At 43.2% G+C, this 16,973-nt stretch overlaps 4 protein-coding genes across 4 annotated transcripts; 1 reads left to right on the top strand and 3 right to left on the bottom strand.

The window, feature by feature from the left end:
* Positions 1-1,855: 1,855 nt before the first annotated feature.
* Positions 1,856-2,315, bottom strand: LOC114863123 (histone H2B 1/2). The gene has a single exon (XM_029163969.3). It carries the CDS (start codon positions 2,278-2,280, stop codon positions 1,906-1,908), a length of 375 nt encoding a protein of 124 aa, XP_029019802.1. The 5' UTR covers positions 2,281-2,315; the 3' UTR covers positions 1,856-1,905.
* Positions 2,316-3,830: 1,515 nt separating this feature from the next.
* On the bottom strand, positions 3,831-4,798 carry LOC114863105 (histone H1-like). The gene has a single exon (XM_029163950.3). The coding sequence runs from the start codon at positions 4,482-4,484 to the stop codon at positions 3,882-3,884; it is 603 nt and encodes a 200-aa protein (XP_029019783.1). The 5' UTR covers positions 4,485-4,798; the 3' UTR covers positions 3,831-3,881.
* A 2,724-nt stretch (positions 4,799-7,522) lies between these two features.
* On the bottom strand, positions 7,523-8,084 carry LOC114863119 (histone H2A-like). Its single transcript, XM_029163964.3, has one exon. It carries the CDS (start codon positions 8,047-8,049, stop codon positions 7,660-7,662), a length of 390 nt encoding a protein of 129 aa, XP_029019797.1. The 5' UTR covers positions 8,050-8,084; the 3' UTR covers positions 7,523-7,659.
* A 260-nt stretch (positions 8,085-8,344) lies between these two features.
* LOC114850894 (histone H3) lies at positions 8,345-9,173 on the top strand. Its single transcript, XM_029142469.3, has one exon. The coding sequence runs from the start codon at positions 8,403-8,405 to the stop codon at positions 8,811-8,813; it is 411 nt and encodes a 136-aa protein (XP_028998302.1). The 5' UTR covers positions 8,345-8,402; the 3' UTR covers positions 8,814-9,173.
* Positions 9,174-16,973: the final 7,800 nt, after the last annotated feature.

The raw sequence follows: 16,973 nt of genomic DNA, 5'->3' as shown, positions 1-16,973 counted from the left end.
ATCATACATTATTCTAGAGGACATTAATAATCCTAGTTGCAGCATTTCAGCCAATTTTCAGTAAAAACAAACAACAACAAAAACATTAATAAAATGTTTTAAAGACAGCAGCATGTGTGTGATAATGTTTACAATACGAACTGCATCAGGATAAAAACTGACCTTCAGTCTTTTTGCTTTTGCCTTAATGCTTCTCGACCTCCTGCCTGAAGGGAGGAGAGTAAACAGTTCATGTGCCAGGTGCGTGGTGTTGTAAAAGAAAACATTGTTCCTTTGTGCTTTTTCTTATCAAACACAGTCATTATGTGCTGGTTAGGTGCAATACTGAACATTCTTACACAAACAACTTATCTCTTGCGCCCTGTCGTACATCAAGTCTAAACATCTGATGTTCCATTTGACTGACTAATAATTTATGATATATGTTTGTCTTTTACATCTGGCTCCATCCTATCTGACTCCCCACCAGACCCAAGGCTGTAAAACCGAATGCATCTTGTCTTAGAAGCTTGGTGTTCCTTCCTTTTGTTAAAGCCTTTGTTGTTATAAAAAAAAACAGAAAGAATTAGACTCGTTATTAAAAGATCTAGAATTATATGAACACTCCTCAGCAGGAGCAAAACTAAATCATAATAAAACCCAAGGAGTTTGGATCGGAACAGAGTACAATAAAACAAACATTAACGTCCAGATTTAAGAAGAAATAAACATATTGGGCTTCACCATCTGTAACAACAGATGCAGTGAAAGAAACTGGGAAAACAAGCTGAGTGAGAAGAATACACCAATTCAAAAATTAATATAATTAAAGCATTCATCCTCTCCAAACTCCTGTTCTTAGCTAACCTCCTCCCCCCACATGAAGCAATAATGAAAAGAAATCAATAAGCAATGTGTGAATCTGACCTGAGAAACAACAAGAGAAGTCATTACGAGAGAACTGTTGTTTAAAAGCACCAAATATGGAGGACTAGGTGCCATGGACTTGGAAGTAAAGTCATTTATAACCTTTGTTAAAATGTTTCTGTTGCCATCTCCAATAACTCCTCCTGGCTCGGAGACTCATCCATGTGGCACAAAAGGATGGGCAGAGCTCGCAGCGGCCCCTTTTACAAACTGCTCTATGGAGATTTTATTGCTTCACATAGACATCATCTTCATGGTCACTGTTCGACTCTGGAAAACAAGGTGCAAAATGTTTATAAATCAAACTGTAATTGATATGACACAGTTATAAAACAAACACTCCAAGAATTAAGGAGACAAAGAACTATAACAAAGGCAGAGCAGACACACCAACATTCACAAAGACATGGGTTATATCATGTGAACTTTAAAAATGTTTGGAAGCTACAATCGTGTACTTTAATGATGACGGTTTATTAACGGTTTCTAGTTTATTGACACGAGTTGATATTGTTTGTCAGAATTTTTCTGCTTTCTTTGATTTACATGATTCACCTTTACCAACATATTCAACTTCTGCTCTGTGAGTAAGAGTCCAGGTTTAGTCAGTAATAGTTATATGAATACTTTAAATATACAATACATTAAATATAATAATTATGGACTTTCGGTCATACACTTTGTGATTCATAGCCATTTCTAACAAACTTTACAGCCACAGTTCAATTCAATGCATCACGCATTTTGTGGTTCAGATACAGCTGCCTGTGATTATACACTAGGTGGCTTCGTGTGCACATGAAGCTTTCTAGAGATGAACTAGTTCTCGAACTATTTGGCTCAAGTGGTTTAATGCCTCATGTGGCTTCATCTCACCATCACTAGTAACATGTAACCATGACAATCACGTAAACAACCTCAGCAACAGGTCTAATGTTCTTCAGTTCAGTGTGTGGCTCTTAAAAGAGCCTTTGTGTTTTCTGGTGCTCGTAGCAGCGTCTACTTGGAGCTGGTGTACTTGGTCACCGCCTTGGTGCCCTCGGACACCGCGTGCTTGGCCAGCTCCCCGGGCAGCAGCAGCCTGACGGCGGTCTGGATCTCCCTGGAGGTGATGGTGGAGCGCTTGTTGTAGTGCGCCAGGCGGGAGGCTTCGCCGGCGATGCGCTCGAAGATGTCGCTGACGAACGAGTTCATGATGCTCATGGCCTTGGAGGAGATGCCGGTGTCGGGGTGGACCTGCTTCAGCACCTTGTACACGTAGATGGCGTAGCTCTCCTTGCGGGTCTTCCTCTTCTTCTTGCCGCCTTTAGCGGCGGTCTTGGTCACGGCTTTCTTGGAGCCCTTCTTGGGCGCAGCCTTGGCGGGTTCAGGCATCGTTGACGCAATTAGATAACGAATCAATGTGCTGCGTAGAACTAGAGCGGCTCTTCTTATACAGACTGTATGCAAACTCGGCTGTGTGATACCCGTGCCGTGATTGGCTGAGCTCATCTGTGGGCGAGTTCAGTTTCCGTGGAAACAAGAGACTGGGCAGTTGACTTCCTTTCATAGAGGAATTTAGCGTCATTGTCTTTATATTGTATATTGATTATACGTTTGAACACAACTGTTAGAGTAAAATAAATATTAGTATGATACCGTTAAATTTATCCACTTACTGCAAAGAACTGAATGAACCATATTGTACAGCTGCTAGAAGGATTTTTATTTTTAGAAAACCTGCAGCTCCACTTGAATCATGGATTTATAAACACAAAAAGACCTACATACAAAACAATCAGACCTGGCACCTCTTCCTTTGGTCTTTTACCTCAGAAATAACTTAAGAGGAGGAGGAGGATTAGTATGATGTATTGCTGATTCTAAGACGCAAAGCTACTGTACAGATTCACCCACAGTTATATGACCTACTTGGTTTGTGCTGCCTTCTTTGTAAATGTGATATCGCAGCTGTTAGAATGAGGACGATGGCGGAGAGTCTGGTTTATATTCACGATGTGAGGACGTGAGTGGAGACAGGGGCGGGAGGCGTTTCATTCGATACAGTCTGTTAAAGTCAACGTCAATGTGCGTCACCCGATGGTCTTTCATTTTGAAATAATCTTTTGATTATTTTATCAAAACACTCAATAAAATAAAACTCACAATAAAATACACAATAATACTGTGATAAACACCTCCTGTCATTAATTGTGTCCTTTCTAAAAAGCCACTTTAAGCTTCATGTGGGCTCATAGTATAGAAAAATGTACATGCCAATAACTCATCATAACTAACTCATTAATTTTTGATTGTTAAATGTTACATTAACCACTGAAGTTGTCTTAAAGTGTGTTTTTTCCAGAGCATGAACACTACTACTAAGATAAAATGGTTATTTAGTTTTATATTAATTTGTATCTCTTTGAATGCAACAGGACGAAAAATGAATTTCAATGTTTGACATTTTTCGAAATCATCAAGTGTTTAACGCGATGCCAAATGCTCTAAAATGACTCAGATGTACTTTGTAGGAAACGGGGATATAAGAAATTTACTGTGGATCGTCATCATCACGTTCATAATGTATGAGACACTGGAAGAGAAATGGTCACCAGAACATCTGGAACTCATCGCTACTTTAGAAAATAAATAACACGGTACTAAAACATCATTACACAGTGCAAATACAGAGAGAGATAGGGAGAAGACAGAAATAAATCCCCTCTCTATAGTACTACACCTACTAAGTGTGTAGTAGGCCAGTAATTATGACGGTGTTGCTGCTTCCTTTGTTATCAGTTATTATTGTGATTTTCCATTTTTGTTTGATGATGGATGTGCTTGTATGTTGTGAAACTTAATGCAGTAAAAGTAATAAAGTCACAACACTCTGCTTTACTGCGTCTTCCCGCTGTTGAACAGGATTTGCTCTCCAGGTGAAGTGTTGGCTCTGAAAAGAGCCTTTGTGTCAGAACCGTTGTGGACCGAGCCGCTCACTTCTTCTTGGCCGCGGTCTTCTTGGCTTTGGGCTTCGCTGCCTTCTTGGCCGGAGCCTTCTTGGCAACAGCGGCCTTCTTCACCACCTTCTTGGGGCTTTTTGCTGCCTTCTTGGGGCTTTTTGCCGCCTTCTTGGGGCTCTTTGCCGTCTTCTTGGCCGCTGCGGGCTTCTTCGCCTTCTTCGGGGACTTCTTAGCGGCCGCCGGCTTCTTTGCTGCCGCTGCTTTGGGCTTTTTAGCGGCTGCGGGTTTCTTGGCTGCGGGAGCAGGCTTCTTGGCCGCTGTCTTCTTGGGCTTGGTGTCGGTCTTCTTGTTGATCTTGAAGGAGCCGGACGCGCCGGTTCCCTTGGTCTGGATCAGGATTTCTTTACTGACCAGGTTCTTGATAGCGATCTTGACCCGAGAATTGTTCTTCTCTACGTCGTAGCCTCCGGCAGCCAGAGCCTTCTTCAGGGCGACAATGGACACGCCGGTCCGCTCCTTGGACTCGGATACGGCTTTAACGATCAGCTCGCCCACGCTGGGGCCGCTCTTCTTGGGTTTGGTGGCCTTCTTTTTTGCGGCTTTGGCCGGAGCTGGAGCTGGAGCTTCTTCTGCCATTTTGTCAAAGTAGCTTCCTCCTCACGATGCCAGAGTCAGAGTGTAAAGAATCCCGATCAGGAGGCGGCCCATAAACACAACATGAGAACCGTGGAGACTCAGTCGGCTCGAGCTCCTCTGGGCGCTGTGACATCGGGAAACTTGTGTTTTCTCTGCACCGATTAAACCGCTCAAAGTCACCGAGAGAGAAGCGCTGAAGGCGGACAGTGAAGGGAGCCGACAACGGACACGTGTGTCTTCATGTCCAGATCGTGTGGAGCTCGGTCGGTGGCTGCGTTCCGTCTGTGGAGCCTTCAGAACTCAGCTACTTCGCGTCCGGAGCAGCGCTACTCTGATCATTTCTGTCATAAATTCACTGAAACTGGATCGAACCACCACCAGAACCCTTTTACTGCTGCTCCACATGTTGGTTCAGAGAGTGAAAGTCGAACCAGCATCAGTCGAAGGTCGTGTTGAAATAAACGGAAGCTTTTGTTGTGGCAGCAAACACACGATACTCATGAAGACGATGAGTTTGACGAAGGTTTGTCTGTGCTTTGTTTGTGATGTTGTATTGTTGTTGTCACGTGTGTGTGCAGTCCTTATGTAAGATTTATCTTTTTGTTGTCGTTTGTGTAATTTCTGTTTGTTTATTCAGCTTTTAGCCTTTCGTGTTAGCTGCTTTGTCCTGTCATGCAGTGATTATTAGTTAATGTTTTGTCTTTATTATTTGTGCCCCTTATTAAATGTATTTATTAACACGCGTGGTATGAGTTTGACGTCCTCCATAGTTGAGTTAATGTCTGGCCTCAGATCCAGGTTGAGCAGGCCTTGGTTAATGGGGTTATATTCCCAGGTTAAAGGTCCAATCAGCCTCAGCTGCTGAAGTGCGTCACGTTTGTAGGTGTATTTGTAACACATGTGAACAAATATCAACACGGATCAACACATTTATAACACAATAACAAACTTTAGATGTGGTGATATTATTCAATACAAACACTGTACAAAGGTGTAAAAACTGAGGATAGTTTAGAATAAGGAGCTCAGAACAGGAGAAACCGTTGGCTGATGAGTGAGAGGAACTTCCAGTCAGGACTGTGATTTCATGGAGCCACAATGTATCAACTAGTCAGTGTCCCATGATCCATTGTGATGAAGATAAGTCTCAGCAGCGTCTGCTAATTGACTGTCACAAGGTACAGGAAGTCTGGAACATGCTGAAAGTCCTGAATTTAGAAATGACTTGCAGCTTGATAATAAGACACTGGAATAGACATGGATGCACAGTTAACAGTTAAACTCTGTAAAGAACACGTATAATAGTATTAAAACAAACTAAAATATACAACAATGGACATGAATAAATCCTTGCACTGACAATGCAAATGATCTGACTATATTTATTTATTATTGGTATGATACTATGACTAATAGTTAGAACTAAATTCAATTCCCACACTCACACACCATAAGTTTCAGCAGTGTGTCTCCATCTGAATGACAAAGGCCTTGTTTGAACACAACAGGAATTCAGTTAACATGACTCAACTTTCAAACATCTCCACCGACTGACACTTAAATGCACCTCAGCACCATAAGATCACTCACACATATCCTCCACACAGGCCACGAGGCACTTACACACATAACTACAAAACACACAAACACTGGTAACCCTGATCCCAGTTACACCCATAATCCTGGGTAGGTGGGTCTACTCCTGGACCGCTACAGTATCACTACTTGTATAGCAGCCTGCTTAGTGCTGGGGCTCCCCCATGTGTGTGTACTTGTCCTCTGGTTATGTGTGTAGCACACTTTATGTCCGTTTGTCCTTTTGGGTTTGCTTTATACAACTTTATTGAAATAACGAAATAATACACAAAATTTCCAAACAACAGTAAACAATTCAATAAATAAAAATGCACATTATCAGTACAATATCACATACTCATCAACATCATAATAGCTACAATTTTCAATTAAAAGACAAGATATTATTATCATGGATTTTGAATAGCACTAGTATCACCTTCAATCTCAGCAATCATCTTCATAATAAAAATACCAACCATTAGAATATAATTATAATGCGCTTAACAGTGATGATGCCACGATATCTAAATTACTTTGCAGACCTAATAAGAATTTGACTAAAACAAGAGAAAAAGAGCATATTCACATGTCCAGTAAATGCCATGGAGAGATTTGCGTTTGTCCACAGTTCTATGTCTTCTTAGATTTTGAAGTGTCATTATCAATAACTGTCTGTTTTAAAACCATAATGTATCTTGTTTACCAAAGTCGAGTTGTAACCATGGAGATGATCCCCTGGAATGGTTCAGCTTTTTGTGGAGTCCATGTCTCTTCCAGTATCCCACACAGAACAGAGTTATAACTTATTTCAAAGTCTGGACCCAGGCCTTTCAGCCTAAACCGGACCTCCTGCGCTCGATAGCAGTCAATTAGGAGATGTTGCTGGGTTTCATCCTCGTCGCAGTAGATCATGGGACACTGCTTTGTTTTCACGTAGCAGCTCCAAGATACCACGGCCCTGACAGGGAGCCTCCCTGTGCTAATCAACCAGCTCTTATCCTTTCAGAAGGTTTCTTATCCTGCAATATTTTTACAACTTCTGATTCACATGGTTTTGTTTATGTTGAATAAGTTCACGATATTTAAACGTCGTTATGCTGTTATACCTTTACTTCCTGGTGCTTTGTGTTTGCCTCACTCTGGCAAGGCACATGCAAACATAAACTGGAACCATGTCATATTATTCTGTGTAAAGTTTAGCACTTCACCTGTTAGTAACAACATTATCATCACAGTAGTTTGAGAACTACTGCCAATCATTTATTTTGAGGTCTTTGGGTGTAGATGTACATGCTCATGTATTGACTGTAAGCTTTCACATACTGCGTTCAAAATCAATGACGTTAACAATTGAGTTTGAGCAGTGAGTCGGTGACGTGTGATGAGCTTAGCTTCATGTTCTTACTGACTCATGCGTCCCTAAAGCAGTGGACGATAAGCAAAGTAAACGTTACAAAGTTTCAGTCACATCTTTAATTAATTCAAGTATTGATTGTGTCATCTACAAATACGCTGTACGTAAATGAAGGCTTTGCTCTTTAGGTTGTGTGCGTGGCTCTTAAAAGAGCCGTTTTTGTGGATCACAGCTGATCCAGGTCTACTTCGCTTTGCCGGCGGGTTTCTCCGTCTTCTTGGGCAGCAGCACCGCCTGGATGTTGGGCAGGACGCCGCCCTGGGCGATGGTGACTCCGCCCAGCAGCTTGTTGAGCTCCTCGTCGTTGCGGACAGCCAGCTGCAGGTGGCGGGGGATGATCCTGGTCTTCTTGTTGTCGCGGGCAGCGTTTCCAGCCAACTCCAGGATCTCAGCGGTCAGATACTCTAGAACAGCCGCCAAGTAGACGGGAGCTCCGGCACCGACGCGCTCCGCATAGTTTCCTTTACGCAGCAGCCTGTGGACACGACCCACGGGGAACTGGAGTCCAGCTCTGGAGGAGCGGGTTTTAGCCTTAGCTCTGGCTTTGCCTCCGGTTTTTCCTCTTCCGGACATTATATTCGATGTTTGTCTCAAACTTGTGTACGAATGAATGCCTCCAGCAGCCGGAACCATCCTTTATATGTCCGACAGAGCGGGACGCTGTCGCCTCGCCAACCGGTGAAAAGGCTCCGCAGAGGGCGGCCGCTTTGAGTGTTGGCGGACTTTTTTAAATACTTTCCTCCAATCAGCGGTGGACGTTCAGGCGGGAGGCGCTCCTTCAGGCGGAGCCGAATTCCCGGAGGGGCCGTCTGCCAATCACGAGCCGCAACGTCACTCGTTCGCGTCCGATCTCACATTTTAAGAGCACCAGTTCTTCACTTTATGCCTCATTATTCTGCTGTTCAGAAGAAGAGCGTTGGAACAAAATGGCCAGAACTAAACAAACCGCACGTAAATCCACCGGAGGCAAAGCTCCCAGGAAGCAGCTGGCCACCAAGGCTGCGCGTAAGAGCGCCCCGGCCACCGGCGGCGTTAAGAAGCCTCACCGCTACAGGCCCGGTACCGTGGCTCTCCGAGAGATTCGTCGCTACCAGAAGTCCACCGAGCTGCTGATCCGTAAACTGCCCTTCCAGCGCCTGGTCAGGGAGATCGCCCAGGACTTCAAGACCGACCTGCGCTTCCAGAGCTCTGCCGTCATGGCTCTGCAGGAGGCCAGCGAGGCTTATCTGGTCGGTCTGTTCGAGGACACCAACCTGTGCGCCATCCACGCCAAGAGGGTCACCATCATGCCCAAAGACATCCAGCTGGCCCGGCGCATCCGCGGGGAGAGGGCTTGAGATGTCCGCTCCATAACAAACACAAAGGCTCTTTTAAGAGCCGCTACATCCACTGAAGACGATCCTGTGTCATTACAAACAAGCACGTTATTTATTTCTATGAAATCGCTTACTAAAGATCTACAGCCAAGTTTTTTTTCCGTTAAATCGTAGTGTTTTATTTTTGTTTGCTTTACGCATAAACCAATAAGACCAGTTATTTTGAGTGAGTCGTGTCACATAAATGATTAAAGACTAATTTAAAAGACTAATATTTGAATATGTGAGTTACATACGTACTTTACATCTACATGATCTAGATGTTTTTGCCTGCTGCCACTATCACTATATTTAGTTATACAATATGTATTTGCAGACAATGTTTTATTGTTTCAACATGTGATCCCACGAGTTTCCCATTTAGTATACAGTCTTTGACTGTTTAAATCACTTGTTTTTTCCAAGAGTCAGATTATTCACATGTTCACCATGAGTTTTGCGTGTGGCCCCATTAACAATAAAAGTTAATGCTATTGACTTTTTCTAGGCGTGCTCTTATTCTATAAACTATAGTAGTAGTGGTTCTTCAGGTACTTCACGAGTAGATGTTGAGTTTAATAAAAGCCCAGCAGAAGTCCCCCACCCCACTACACCTTCGACAACCTGCTAGCCAGCCTTTTCTGAAGGTAGAGCGCCCCCCCTCCCTTTAATGAAGCACTGCATGAGGTGTTGGACGACCAAGAGGAGACCCTGCAGTTTAAGGTGTGAGGTTCCTCTCCTCAAAGAAGAACTGCTTCCAACAGCAGAAATAGTTGTATTATGTTTACGTAGGTTTTATAGTATGATAAAGTATTTATCATTCTTTCACATTGGTGTTTACAGTAATGAGGCACCATCTGCTTTATCTGCCTCTCTCTGCAAGATTCTGCTCCAGCTGCAAAAAAGGCTGGAAACAAGAAGCAAAATATAAAAAAGGACACTTCCACTGAGGCTGAAGAGGACAGATGGCATGATCGAGAGAAGGATATCGCTCCTGACAGTATGAGGTTCATGACAGTTAGAAGCCCTGGTCCCACATTTAATACCACCAAATCTTGGTCTCCCCTCAGTTTATTCCAACAATTTTTCTCAGCTTCAGTAATTCTAAAAATAGAACACAAATGCAGCAAAAAGATAAACGCTGGCATGGGGTAATAATGGCAAACTCTCACAACCAAGGACTTCTACATGTTTATGTCTATTGCTGTTTTCACTAGCCTTGTGCCTTTACATCACAGGTCAGATTACTGGAGGCAGCAGTTTCCATTTACCTTGTCTTTTTCCTAAGTAACATGTCACACAGCCGCTTTGAAGCCATCATGCAGTTTCTTCATCTAAGTGACCCTGATGAGGATGAAGAAAGTGAGAAAAAAAGGAACTGTGGTGGGCACGACAGGCTTTTCAAAATAAAGCCACTCTACACTGAGATGATAAATGCCTGCAAGGCTACTTTCCAGCCTTCAAAAATATTCCAATTAATGAGCGGATGGTGGGAAGAGAGTTACCAATGAATGAATTGCTGTTTTTGAACTGGAAGTACTCTAAACAGGGGACAATGTGTTCCACAATCCATGAAGCAGACAATCGGGAGGAAAGTGAAGGCTGGTGTTTGGACGAATAAACGCATCCCTGCTCCAGACTCCATTCTGGACCACAATAAGATCATGGGTGGTGTAGATTTGTCTGATGAACTCCTGGGTTTTCACACCATCTGCCATAAAACCATAAAGTGTTATAAATCTTTGTTTTTCCAATTTATGGATGTTTCTGTGGTGAACGGTTACATTTTACACAAGGAGCTGTTAAAGCACACAGGACGAGAAACAACTCCTCCTTCACATAGCTTTGAGGGAGCGGCTCGTGCAGGAGATGTTGGACTTTGTTGAAAGTCTAGCAGACGCACCCCCTGCAACACCTGCCACTACTTGCATGCCATCCTTTTATGCAAGTACTGATACGCAACATCAACATCATAATAGCAATCATACTCAATTAAAAGTCAGATATTATTACCAAGGATTTCAAATAGCACTAGTGTCACCTTTTTAACCATCTGCCTCGACCGGTTGGGGTGAGGGGATAGAGAGAAGCACAGCAACAACAACAAGTAACAACAGCAATAACAGAGCACAGGCAGGATGGTTGGACCAGAGACTGGACACTGGTCCAACCATCCTGCCTGAGACTGGACACATGCAGAATGGTTGGACTAAACACAGGCACAGGCACATGATACCTGTAGGTGAGGACAGGGTGGAGGAGAGAGAGAGAGAGAGAGAGAGAGAGAGAGAGAGAGAGAGAGAGCGGGGGAGAAGCACAACTACTGGAGAGAAAGAGACGAGGTTAGTTGAACATAGAACAATGATGGGAGGTTATTGGGTAGAAGAGGTAGAAGGAAACAGAGGAGCTCAGTGTATAAATTAAGTCCCCCAGCAGTCTATGTCTATTGCAGCTTAACTAAGAGATGGTTCCTGTGACTAACAATCATTGCCAGTGACCTGAACCATCTCTAACTATAAGCTTTATCAAAAAGGAAGGTTTTAAGCCTGATCTTAAAGGTGGACAGTGTGTCAGCTTCTCGAACCTGAAGAGGGAGCTGGTTGCAGAGGAGAAGAGCTTGGTAGCTAAAAGCTCTGCGTCCCGTTCTACATTTACAGAATAACAGAATTTCCAGAACATGCAATGGCTCCAGCCATTTTCCCCTCTTGGAAGGGGAAGTAGCTCTCTTTACCTCCATCTGGGGTACAAAATCCATGGTGGAGCGACAAACCGGATATAGAAGTTCTGGCTCCTAGATCCTGGCAGAACTCTCTACTCTCTATCGGTACTAAAGAAAGCTGGCAGCTCCTTACTGTTTCAGAAAAGGGAAGACTAACAACTCTCTTGATTCCACTGAGAACGCTGGTGCTTCCCCAAAGCACTGTCTTTATTGTTATTCCACTCAGTATATATGCAATGCACAGGCTACAAGCTACCGAGGAAGAGATTCAGTAAACGTTTTTTTAAACTTTACATCCATCAGACACAAGATGTGAAGCAGAAAGTAACACGTCCTCACTCTGGTCAGGAGTGAGCATGTGTGAGCAGGAAGCTAGCTGTGGTAGTATGAATCATGTAGTGATGGGTATATGAGGCGTCATAAAGTGTATGGCTACTGTGTTACTGAATACTGATACCTGCTGGTCCTTAAAATCCCTACAGGCATCTAGTTGACAGACTCAGCTTACATTGATTTGATGACATAGTATATACAATAATATAATTTAAGTCATTGTATTTTATATAGTTTTATTTCATTTTCATATTTTTGGAAAAAGTCAATAAATAATGTGAACATGTATCATAACATGAAAATCTAAGTGAACGTGTTGTAAATGAGACAGGATGCTTGAGAAAGGGGACTCTAGTGCAAGATAGAGCATTTTCATCATCGGGATGACCTTTGACCCTGACACTCACCTCTCTTCAGACACCTTCACTGAAGCTTGATGGACAGGAGCAAGTGTTTCTCCTATGATGGTATACTCATCAGCTGTAAGTGGAGTGAAATCTGTTTTTAGAGAGGCCGGAGATACTCACACTAGTTCCCTCTCATTATGTAGCCTCGACAGCTTTTCATATGTTAATCATATGTTCATATGTTCATCTGTTCCAGCATGTTCAGGGTTGTTCGTCCCATCTGTTGATGCACTGGACCAATTACGTCGTCGCACACTTTCTGGGTCTTTCTTTCGCTGTTTCGATGATGTTTTCTTCTTAGCGGAGGGAACTACTGTGGGTCGTGCCTTGTTTGACAGGCTTTTCTGTTTCGACTTCTTTAAGGTGGTGGTTGTTCACAGGTTTATTGGGCGCAGCAACTCCTGTGTGGTTTGCGCGTAAGAATAAGTGAAAGATCTTTACAATTTCTTTTGGGGAACTAGCCGTTTGTTTAAGGCAGAAAGAAGAATCCACTCCTCTGTGACAAATCAAACACATGCAGACTCTTGAAGAGCTTTAACGTAACACCAGAATTAAGTGAGAAAGGTCGCAGCTTATAGTCCGGATATTATGGTTCTTCATATTGACACTTAACATCCATCCATCCATCCATTTTCTAAACCGCTTACTCCCTAATGCGGGGTCGTGGGGGGGCTGGAGTCTAACCCAGCTGGCTATGGGCGAGAGGCAGGGTACACCCTGGACGGGTCGCCAGTCCATCGCAGGGCAACACATAGACAGACAACCATTCACTCACACACTCACACCTACGGGCAATGGAGAGAAGCCAATCAACCTAATGGGAGGAAGCCGGAGAACCCGGAGAGAACCCATGCAAACACGGGGAGAACGTGCAAACTCCACACTGAAAGACACCAGGGCCGCCTCCGGGAAGCGAACCCACCAGTGTTTCCAGCCTTTAATCTCAGACCCAAACATCCTTATATTGAGCACTACCCAGAACTAACAAAGTGTTTCGGACCTCTGGTTCACCTATGGACCATGAGGTTTGAGGGGAAATAGAATTTTTTTAAAAGGGTTCAAACCTTCTTCAGACTTCATACAAAGACAGATAGCCAAAACATACACAGAGTACCTCTGTCTCCTTCGGCCACGAGAGGACTGCTTCAGGAGTCCCTGGTAGTCGAGAGGGTACCTTCTTGGGGGTCCGGGCTGGTCCCCGCTGGCCTGGGATCCTGTGTCTTAAGCTCTTCTGTGTGCTGGTGTCTTTCCCAGAGGGCCTGGTGGTGCTCGGTTAGGCACGGCTGCCCTCGCTCTTGGCGGTCCAGTCTCATAGGTGGCCGCGCTACTCCTGGTTCCGGTGACCTCTACTTCTGGAGGACATCGTCACACCCCGTGGGGCTCGGGAGTCGGCTGTTTTCGATGCCAGAGCCCACTGCTCACCACTGGAGTCTGGTGGTGCTCTCCCGGCCCGGCGGCTTCTTGGTCTCGCCTCGCCGCAGCTTCGTCCTCCTTGAGAGGATGAGTGGACTTTGTTGTTCAGTATATAGCCACCAGTACGTTCCTTTGTTCCCTGCCAGATTGTAAGTTTCGTTCGGTTCCAGCATCCTGTATTTCCTGCCTGCTAGTTTGTTCTGCCTGTCTGACCATGTCGAGCCTGGATCATCCCTGATGGTACCGTATAGCCTTAATCAGTAATTGTTTTGACTAGTTTGCCTGTTTCTGACCTTCCGCCTGCCGGACATTTTTGTACTTTCTGCTTAGATGGTTCTGAACTCTGTCTGTACCTGTTCATTGAAAACAACAAACTACAACAAACTAACGCTGTGCATGTGGGCCTGCCATCTTCGTTCACACCGATCTCGTGACACACGGTGCACACACTTTTTGGTCAGTTTTTTTTATTTATTAACATTTTAAGTAAAAGAAAATGTATCACAAAAAATGAACTACTTTTGGTCACATTTAATGAATATGTAAAGTTAAACAATTAAAAATTGTTTTTTTTAACGTTAAAAAGTCAATAAAATCAGTTAAACCGACATAAATAAAGGATTCATCACAAGATGAAGTTATGCTTACTTTAGTTTTTGGAGTTTCAACAATTTGTTTGAGTCCTATTAACCTACAGTATTGTCAGGTTTTACAGTGTGGTTAAACAACAGAAACTTTCCTGTTTTTTCCTGTTGTTGTAATTTCTCACAGGACATGGCACACAGCAGCTCAAATCTTTTCCATATAATTAATTTAATATTGTTGCAAAAATCAATGTCTAATGTATATCTTCAGACTACGCTATGAATATCAGGACCATTGTTTAATTATTATATTCTGATAGGCTTGGGTGTTAAACTGAACAATGGCTGTCAAAGCCTGTAATAATGTAATCAGTAAGTATTTTCGAGTCTCAGTAACATCACACTCATCTATTCATCGACAGCAGCCAACTGCTGACAACAACCTGAGCAGGTTTTGAGCTACCTAATCTATAATGCTGTTCTGACAGATATTGTGGCTGCTGTTGTGGCTGCCACAGCATCTAAAGACACGAAAATGCTGAGATGAATGAAAACAAAAGGTTTTGCTGCTGTGGTGCAGGTCTGTCTTAAATTAGACAGCTTTCAGAACTTTGCAATGAACAGAAATAACTACTAAAACTAATAACTAAATAATAAGACATCAATTATGTTGTTCAGTAAGACAACTCAGAGTGAAGCCCAGGACGCAGAGTCGCAGTCTTACACACCTCTCTGCATGTTCTCTACAGCCGCCACCCACTCCTAGTCTTAGTTATCGCATAGAGACTGTGTCTGCTCCCCGACCACCTAAACTATACAAGTCACAAATCAAAGAGGAGTGACTTACCAAAATTTAACAAATATCGAAACAGTTCCTCTAACAGAACAAAGTAACAGTAAGTTAATAAAGTGTGGTTTATTAAATATCAGATCTCTCTCATCTAAATCCTTTTTAATAAATGACTTGATAAGTGACCATCACATAGATCTGTTCTGTCTCACTGAAACCTGGCTGCAGCAGGATGAATATGTTACTTTAAATGAGTCGACTCTATGAGTCACATCAACTATCATGTTCCAAGATGTACAGGTAGAGGTGGAGGAGTAGCAGCCATTTATAAATCAGATTTATTAATTACTCCTAAACCTAAACATAGTTATAACTCATTTGAGAGCCTCTCTCTGTGTCACAGTCTCTGGCTCGGTTCCTTGTTTTATTTTGGTTCCAGTTTCCATTTCCGGTTTTATTTTGGTAGCACGCCCGGGTTCTGTTTCTGTCCCTGCTTTACTTCCTGTTTATGTCTTGTCACAGCTGTCCCGGTCATTATCCACACCTGCACGTTATCAGTAATCAGTCACTTTGTATTTAACCACCACCTGTTTCCCTAGCTCTTTGTCAGATCGTTGTTTGTGTGTCACCGTTGTTCCCAGTCATTGATCCTGTCCGGCCGTGTTTTCATGTACCCTGTTTTGACCGTTGACTCTGAGCCTGCCTATTCCTGCCTGTCTTGTCTGCCCTGATCTTTTGCTCTGCACGTTACCGACCTTGTTTGCCTGCCTGACCACGATTCTCCGCCTGACGACTTGGTACTGTATACCTGGCTTTCGTGTATGAACCTTGCCTGTCCCTGACGCTGTCTCTGCCTAACCGGAATAAACCACCCTTTGATCACCGTCATCCTGTGTTACGCTGTGCATTTGGGTCCTCATCCGAGCGTTCCTGACACTCTGAGCCTTTCTCACCCAGACTCTAAAACTCAGAAGCCAGTTGTGTTTTGTATTGTTTACCGGCCGCCTGCTCTATAGAGTTCTTAACTGAATTCTCTGAATTCTTATCTGACTTAGTTCTTAGCACAGATAAAGTCATTGTAGTGGGAGACTTTAACATTGTAGATGTTGACAGTAACTGTCTCAGCACTGCTTTATACTCCTTAATAGACACTATTGGTTTTACACAGCAGGTAAATGAACCCACTAATCTTTTTAACCACACCCTCGATCTTGTCCTGACATATTGGGTTGAAATTGATAATTTAATAGTTCTTCCCCAAAACCCTCTGTTATCTGACCATTTCCAATTAACTTTTGAATTTAGCACAATTGACCCTACAATAGCTGGAAAGAAATGTTACTATAGCAGATGTTTATCTGACAATGCTGTTGCCAGATTCAAGCAGATGATTCCATCATCTTTTGCCTCAATGTCTTGTAGATACACAGAGAACAGTCACCTTAATCCTTATGAACAGGTTGACTGTCTTGTAGATGATGCTGCAGCTTCTCTACGTACAATGTTAGACACAGTGGCTCCTCTGAAGAAGAAGACAGTGAATCAGAGGAGGTTAGCTCCGTGGTATAACTCAGACATCCGCAGCCTAAAGCAAAGGACTAGACAACTAGAAAGACAGTGGCGTTCCAACAAAATAAATGTAAACGGTATTGCATGGAAGGACAGTCTAATAAAATATAAAAAAGCACTTTGTGCTGCTAGAAAAACATATTACATATTGTTTAATATTATTTAATATTGTTTAATATTATTATTAAACATATTATTCCTCCCTAATTTAGCTACCAAGCTGCTCTCCTCTGCAACCAGCTCCCTCTTCAGGTTCGAGAAGCTGACACACTCTCCACCTTTAAGATTAGGCTTAAAACCTTCCTTTTTGATAAAGCTTATAGTTAG

Source organism: Betta splendens, chromosome 9 (assembly GCF_900634795.4).
Source record: "Betta splendens chromosome 9, fBetSpl5.4, whole genome shotgun sequence".
In the NCBI taxonomy this organism is placed as follows: domain Eukaryota; kingdom Metazoa; phylum Chordata; class Actinopteri; order Anabantiformes; family Osphronemidae; genus Betta; species Betta splendens.
Note: the sequence above shows the minus strand (reverse complement) of the source record. Positions and strands in the feature narration are given on the sequence as shown.

What these genes read in the sequence shown, in the direction of transcription:
- LOC114863119 (XM_029163964.3), bottom strand. Translation starts at nt 8,049, where the DNA reads ATGTCCGGAAGAGGAAAAACCGGAGGCAAAGCCAGAGCTAAGGCTAAA.
- LOC114863123 (XM_029163969.3), bottom strand. Translation starts at nt 2,280, where the DNA reads ATGCCTGAACCCGCCAAGGCTGCGCCCAAGAAGGGCTCCAAGAAAGCC.
- LOC114863105 (XM_029163950.3), bottom strand. Translation starts at nt 4,484, where the DNA reads ATGGCAGAAGAAGCTCCAGCTCCAGCTCCGGCCAAAGCCGCAAAAAAG.
- LOC114850894 (XM_029142469.3), top strand. Translation starts at nt 8,403, where the DNA reads ATGGCCAGAACTAAACAAACCGCACGTAAATCCACCGGAGGCAAAGCT.